Consider the following 8,046-nt stretch of genomic DNA (forward strand, 5'->3'; position numbering starts at 1 on the left):
TAGTACTTCGAAGTTTATATGATTATTATACAGACGAGATGTTCTGTTTTGAGGATATTATTATGCGCATTATATGTTAAGGTCGGTTACCAAGCCAAGCTATGAAAACAATGAAAAGTGAATGTTATGTATCGAGAGAATGATTTTATACACAGGTTATGTGTATGTTATTTTTGTGCACAAGATATGTGTACGGTTACTAAGATTTATGAAAGATGATTTCGTACACGAGAAAGGTGTACTGTATTTAAAAGATATCGCATGTACATTATATGTGGATATAGGATTCGGGCCCATTTGTACCATGCAATATTTAAATCTTGTGGTCTATCAAAATAATGAATTTTATTATTTTATGATAAACTAATGAACTCACCAACCTTTTGGTTGACACTTTAAAGCATGTTTATTCTCAGGTATGAAAGAAACCTTCCGCTGTGCAATTGCTCATTTTAAAGACATTATTTGGAGTCGATCATCGCCATGAGACCAGATGTTGGTGACTTCGTCCAGATGGATTAGGACGGGGTGCGACATTACTGTAGCAAATAGTGTTTTAGTTGTACATCTTTGATTTAATTGTATTTCTTCTTATATATATATATATATATATATATATATATATATATATATATATATATATATATATATATATATATATATATAATATATAAATAAATAAAATCTTACATCATAAAAAAATAAAACGATTATATAATTATCACAAGTTATGACGTTCGTGAATCATTAGGGAAACGGGGTGGTCAATTGTCTACATAAACTCATTTCAATTAATCAAGTTTTAACAAGTTTGATTGCTTAACATGTTTGAAACATTTAATCATGCAAATATAGTTTTCATTTAATATATAATCATGGAAAATTTAGGGTCACTACATTTAATTTATTTTATGAATGAAGTGAAAGAGGGATGAATACAGAGAGGTAGGGAAAAAGAATGCAGTTGAATAATTATTGTTAGATGTGAGGGTAATTTAGGAACTTACTCCAAATTATGTTGGATTTATAAAAAATAGGTGTGAAAATATCACTTCCCATATAGATAATATGAATATATGAATATATATTAAATAAGATACGATAATTCTTTTTCACATCATGGTATTATGTTATTCCCCACGTAGTAAACAAGATTTACACGAAACTAATATTCATCATTCTCATTAAAACATTTGAGCATAAATATAGATTCAGTTAAGATACGTTGGTTAGAGGTTTAAGTGTTTTACAAATTAAAGACCCATTTATATAAATACTAGTTTTATGAGTCCGTGTGTTACACGACATTTGTATATTAGTAGTCGATAATGTTAATATTTGATATTTATCAAATGTATAATACAATTATAATAAAAAATTATTTATTACTGCTAATATTTGTATCGAAAACATTAGTATTGAATATTAACGCATAGATTATGAGTCCGTCATTTGAAATCATTGTAACTTCAAATGACAAATAATCGATAAAACACCAAACATGAGTATCTAAAAAGTTACTTTAATATTGATCGTTAAAAAAATATTTTATATACATTTCTAATTGTATATGTTTTTAGTACAAACTAATCTATTATATATTAAAACTTTAAACGAAGCAAACCAGACATTCATCTAAATATCTATAAGGATTATCATATAACTATTTTAACTTTAATTGGTAACATAGGCCCGTGCGTTTATATAATATTCTACAAATATTATTTTAGCTTAATTTTTAAAATTTATACGCAAAATGTATTGATTTTATATCATATAAAATATCATTCATAAATAATATTATAATGTTAATAAAAAATATCAATTTTCTAATTTTTATTACAATAAAACACTGTAAATAGTTTTATAACGTTGCAAATATGATTAATATAATTATAACATTTATCGTTGTTAGTATTGTTATAATGTTATATGGTAATATAATACAATGCGGAGTATGATATTTAAGGTAATGAAATCTGTATTAAATTAAATTAAAAAAATCTAATAATTCGATTAATATATGGAAATCACTGATAGACTGACAAGAATAAAGGAAGACTTGACACGTGACATGAATTAATGAGGAGTTTACACGTAAAATTATTATCAAATGATTTATAAAATGTATAGATAGATAGATAGATAATTTATATAATGTATAGATAGATAGATAGATAGTCCATATATTTATAATAAAATGTAGTTTTGCTTGTTAGTTTTTGAAAAAAAACCAATTTATAATCCTTAAACTAAAGGCCTATTATATAGGGTTAGTAAATTCGAGGCAGCCCATCAAATTGAGAGGGTCGGTTCAAGTGTAAAATTAGATATTTGCATATATTCGTGAAAATGGTTCGTGAGATTGTCTTTCCAAAAAAAAAAAAAAAAAAAAAAAAGGAATGAAAATTCAAGTCTTAGTGTTCGAGATATTTGAAAAGGAGAAATTTTTTACTCAAATTAATAGAATACTTTGTGAAAGTTTTTCATTCTTTTCCTAGACCACAAACTCACATTGAGTATTTATAGCTGACTTTTAAAAGCCCCAATAATCCTTACATACTAATTGTGATGGGAACATTTGTAGTTTCAATTATAACCGATTGTAGTTTTGAGCTTGCATTCACATTACAACCGGTCCCTCAACTTCGGCTATATTTACATAACGGTCCCTTAAGTTTACACTTTCTCAGGGGTAAAAAATGTAAATATATAATTTTAATAAAATAAAAGAAAATTATTCCACCCAAATTTATAACGGGCCCTATCTTCTTGCTCGGTGCGAGTTAAATTTTTCCGAGCCCACCGTTCAACTCGAAAAAATCTTAACCCTTATATACTAATTGTGGTGGAACATTTGTAGTTTCAATTATAACCGATTGTAGTTTTGAGCTTGCGTTCACATTACAACCGGTCCCTCAACTTCGGCTATATTTACACAACGGTCCCTTAAGTTTACACTTTCTCAGGGGTAAAAAGTGTAAATATATAATTTTAATAAAATAAAAGCAAATTATTCCACCCAAATTTATAACGGGCACTATCTTCTTGCTCGATGCGAGTTAAATTTTTCCGAGCCCACCGTTCAACTCGAAAAAATCTTACGAACCCAACGGGACTAACTATACGCGAAACAGACACTTCTCAAAAAATGCTAAACAAAACGACATGCCGTATCTTTCCGCTCGTCACGAGTTAAATTTTTTCGACATGAGCGTCATACTCGAAATAATTTTATGAACAAAACGATAAAAATTACGTTTGAAACGGACACTTTTAAAAAAAATGCTAAAAACAACGACAGTCCGTATCTTCCTGCTCGCCGCGAGTTATATTTTTCGCTAGCACCGTCAGACTCGAAATAATTTTATCAACAAAACGAAACTAACTACGTTCGAACCGGACAGATTTTAAAAAACACTAAAGACGACAACACCAACAACGGCGCTTAACACATGGAGCGTTTTCTATTCTGTAAATACATAAAGCTACGTTAAATATGAATATGCATGCCGAAAGCCCTGGCCGCATCGCGCGGGTCGGACCCGGACTAGTTAATTAATCACTATACTAACGCGTGTGGGATTAGTTTCCGTTTAATTGGTTAATTTGAGCCGTGGTTACTATTCAACAGCGAAGTTATAGTTTTTCCTTAAACAATTTTTTATTTTTCACTGCTGACTCCGGCATAACTTAATTAATTAAATATTACATTATTACCTATTAAATGATTTTAAGAAAAAAAAAAATCATTCAAAACATTCCCCGTTGCAACACGCTTGCAAATGATTTTTCGCAACTCGCGATTTTCTTGCCTCTCGTTTTTTTTTTTTTTTTTTTTTTTTTTCAATTTCGGCATACTACTATATTCTTTTAATGTGGATTATTAATATTAATATTAATATTAATTATTAATTATTAATACTATTGTGTTGGTCGACAAAAACAATCAAACAACTGTTATCTTTCTTCTAGTCATGACAAACTGATTTTGACATATTTATTGTAGTCATCCTATGGATTATTAAAGTTCCTTAGTTAGCATCAACTAATTATTTGACGTTTGATGTTGAAAGATGTTTACCTATATACGGAGCTTCTTTTTTTAAGGCATTTACGGAGTATTTAACTTTATATAATCTTTTAGTACAATACTATGAATTATTCTTAATGATGATGTTTAAGCTACTATAATAATCTAAATGAACGGTCTAAATTCAACTACTCCGTATTACGGAGTATATTATGAGCTAAATAAGAATAAAATATGAAGGATATTTTTGTATGTAAGAAACGTCAACATATTTTATCATCAAATCGAATGTGCAACCATTTAGGGCTTCTACTTGAAGACTTCGTTGAGTCGTGTTGTCATGTTTTTTCCAAGTTACAACTTTCCTATCAATTTGGTCGCTCTAGAATAAATCGGCTACACATTCTAATATGGAGTATGGCCTTGAAGTCCCAAATCTAAAACAATAATATTGGTTAGCTAAAACATTAGGTTCATAATTAATCAACCAAAAAAAAATGAGATAATATATTTGTTAGCTAAAACATTAGGTTAGCTAAAAACTATAGTAGATGTTAATAATTAGTGACATTTTCTAATTTATAAGGTACTCAAACTTTATATCTCACGTTAATATGGAAAAGAGTGCTTAGGTGATATATCAAAATGACTGATAAAATAGAACTGAAATGATTTTGCATAGTAAGAGCATTCCCAACACTTCCCGCCCTCAATGAGGACTATGAGGGCTTGGATGGGTTTGCCTTGGCTCTGCTAGTCCTCAAATGATTCGTGCTGCTCTTTGTCTTGTTACAACATAATTGTGGACGGATTATACAGATATATATTGTACCTTTAGCTTTTGTATTTGTATTTTTTATAATTAATTAAGTAAATTAATATAATAGGTCTCATTTTTTGTGACAAAGTATGTCATAGTTGTGACTGATTAGTCCTCTTGAAGAAATGATGATGTGACGCTGATATGACAGTTGGTCCCGGAGAGAAAATATGTCACGCTTTAAAATGCCCTAATGGTTATAAGTTCTTTCTTTCACAATAAAACAGTTGGATATTCAATTTTGCATAGATATATTCTATGTTTCATTAATGTGTTAAAAAGGCTCAAAGCTTATTTAATTTAAAAGATCCCCGCTTTGTAACAAAACATAACATGGTATGTTTATGTTTGGTGAAGAGCTTTTTGTCAAACAATTAAATACATTTAAAAAGTTCCAGCTACCAGGTAGTTTTGTCAAATATACCCCATATATATACATGTAACCTTTTTTAACGAACATTTTAAATTTGGTGTATCATGTTTCTTTTGAAATGTCCCCTACTTTTTACCAAAAAATAAATCTATATCTACATAATTGTATATGAATTCTTGCGCTTCAATTAATGAAATTATTCTTTTTGACATTTTTAATTCAAGGTCTTTGATTCTTGAGATGGAGTTACTATGTATACCAATAGGGAGATTTTGTGAGATTGTAATAATTCTGCAGAAAGCAATAAAGACCAAGAGTTTATAAATTATGTTCATTAAAAGATTATTCGTCAGAAAAACACACACTAATTTTATCTTATATATCTTTTTTTTTTTTTTTTTTTTTTTTTTAAAAGCAATTAGTATATATATTATATATGCAAGAATGTATATGTACATGGAATGGGATAGCAGCATTTTACGGCCACCATCCCCACGAAATACAGCAGTAGCCTGCTTCGGTTACAACTACAATTTAGAGAGCTCGACTACAACTACAATTTTCATCACGATTAATTACAAGAAATGTACACAGCCCGCCAAGAGTGTCGATCACCAGTGCGTTGTTTCCTCAGCCCGGATCCACGTTGATCACGTTATAAACACTCATGTTGAAAGGACTTGTTAACCATTAAAATCATGTTCGATCAATGAAAGTGTTCATTTTTTGTTGCTTATCTCATGGAAAACAAGTAATATATACACAACTCAAAATCCAAAAGTATCAACGCTACAAATCAAAACATCATATATAAACAGGGTATATATATATATATATATATATATATATATATATATATATATATATATATATATATATATATATATATATATATATATATATATATATATCATATATGTATGATGATTAAATATTTAAAAACTATAAAGATATACACTCCTCATCTAGAGCATGATCCTTTATATAAAACGAAAAAACCAAGCCCTCAATCTATACATATATATCATTCATAACATTGAATAATATTAAAAAAATCTGAGGGAGAGGAATCAACTAACACAACCTGACTAATTTTACCCCACACCAAATGACTACCTTCAATGACTACCTTCATGTTTCCATCCATTTTGAGCCACACAATTATATGTCTCTCTCTTTCTGATTTTAATCCCTCAAATCATGACCCAAATTAAATTTGTATATGTACTCAATCAGCTCCCAAATAAGGATTCTAGGATCGTACCCGTTTAAAGTTTAAAGTTTAGGGTTTCAAAATCTTCTAGACGAACCACCAAACATCTGGTCTAGAAGGACGATTAGTGTCATCGCAATAGTGGGGTCTATTTCCGGTTGTACAACTAGACAAAAAACATCTCCGCCTAAAGCAACACCTCTGACGGCTTCTTTACGCTTTATTTCAGCTACACGACGACGTTTGTCATCATACACGACACAACATCTTTGCGCGTAAGATCCTTCAATTTCGTAGGCTATGTTCTTTTTATTTCCGTTTTTTGGTGATCCGATTGTAGTGCTAACATGAGCTAGTGACTTCGTGTTAAGAAAGTTCACGTGTTTCGTTGCTGAGAAACGTGGATTAACTTTATTTTCTCCATCGTAAACTAGCCAACTATCCGGTAGACTTAACCTCTGTTGATATAAAAGTACAATAATTAGTCACTATAAACAAAATTTAAAGAAAGGGCTACGTTTAATCATTAATTACATTGTGTTAATTTTTCATATAATAACGTATTTTTCATACTTAAATTCAGGGAGTCATTTTTTACAGATTAATATAAGTTCTTATATTGATCCTGTATATATTTATGTCCACATACGTACCTTACGGCGAATAGTAAGTAGAGAATGACCAGCGCAATCCATGAGAACAACTTCAGCCTTGTTGCTTGCAGCATAATTATCGACTCGAAAAACGAGGTTTCCTTTCGTATCATACACTGTAAATCCATCACAATTGAACAACAAAGATTTCTTCCAAACTGTGAGAACAACGGGGTTAACGTTCCGGCCAACGGTTGAGGATTCAGTGAAGAATCTTTGCCGGTCTGAAGTAACAAGAGGTGGAAGAACAGTTTTGGGGTATACTTTTGTCATTTCACTAAAGTGTAAGGTTGTTTGTGTAAATGTAGAGAGAATGATAGAAAGTTGAGAGTATTGATGTGTTTTGCAAGTGTTGTTGAATGTTGATACTAAACCTGAAGTGGTATGATGAGGGGTCTTTATAGTATAGATTAACATGTGGAGAATTACGAAAATACCCCCAACATATATGAAAAGATAGAATATGATGTGCCTGTAAAATTATGGAAATGTGGGGCGATAATGTCAAACGCGTGTTTTCCACCTTCATGAGCTTTTTTATCCATAGGTTAAATAAAAATTTAATTTAACTTTTTAAAAGTAGTGATAAGAGGTAACATCGATCCAGTTACATATTTCATTTTTTAACATATAAAAAGGAGTAATAGGTATACATGTTTGTGTGTAATTAATAAACAAGCAAATAGATAAAGTTTTCTTTTCTTTATTTGTTCAAATTATGAAATTATTTGTGTAGAAGGATATTTTATCCAGATATACACGACCTAGTGGAATTATTATGTGATCGTTTCCACTCTTTTCCAAACACAACTGGCAGTCTAGTGAGCATTCTATATCAAAAGAAATGACCATTTTCATATGGTGGAGTGATTACATTAAGCTATGTTTCATAAATTCATATTCCTTCAATCATTAATTCATCTTTTTCGTAAAAGTAGTATCGAACTTAAATAT

The 8,046-nt window shown here is 29.9% G+C and overlaps 1 protein-coding gene across 1 annotated transcript; it reads right to left on the bottom strand.

Annotated features, from left to right (window-relative positions):
• Nucleotides 1–6,124: 6,124 nt before the first annotated feature.
• Nucleotides 6,125–7,447, bottom strand: LOC139872879 (protein LURP-one-related 8-like). Its single transcript, XM_071860809.1, has 2 exons — nucleotides 7,093–7,447; nucleotides 6,125–6,897 (listed from the first exon to the last, which is right to left on the bottom strand). Exons 1-2 carry the CDS (start codon nucleotides 7,363–7,365, stop codon nucleotides 6,517–6,519), a joined length of 654 nt encoding a protein of 217 aa, XP_071716910.1. The 5' UTR covers nucleotides 7,366–7,447; the 3' UTR covers nucleotides 6,125–6,516.
• Between the last annotated feature and the right edge of the window lie 599 nt (nucleotides 7,448–8,046).

Source organism: Rutidosis leptorrhynchoides, chromosome 10, assembly GCF_046630445.1.
Source record: "Rutidosis leptorrhynchoides isolate AG116_Rl617_1_P2 chromosome 10, CSIRO_AGI_Rlap_v1, whole genome shotgun sequence".
Lineage (NCBI taxonomy): Eukaryota > Viridiplantae > Streptophyta > Magnoliopsida > Asterales > Asteraceae > Rutidosis > Rutidosis leptorrhynchoides.

Coding starts and splice junctions, on each gene's coding strand:
- LOC139872879 (XM_071860809.1), bottom strand. CDS start 7,365: ATGACAAAAGTATACCCCAAAACTGTTCTTCCACCTCTTGTTACTTCA. Junction 6,898..7,092: donor TACTTACTATTCGCCGTAAG/GTACGTATGTGG, acceptor TTATATCAACAG/AGGTTAAGTCTACCGGATAG.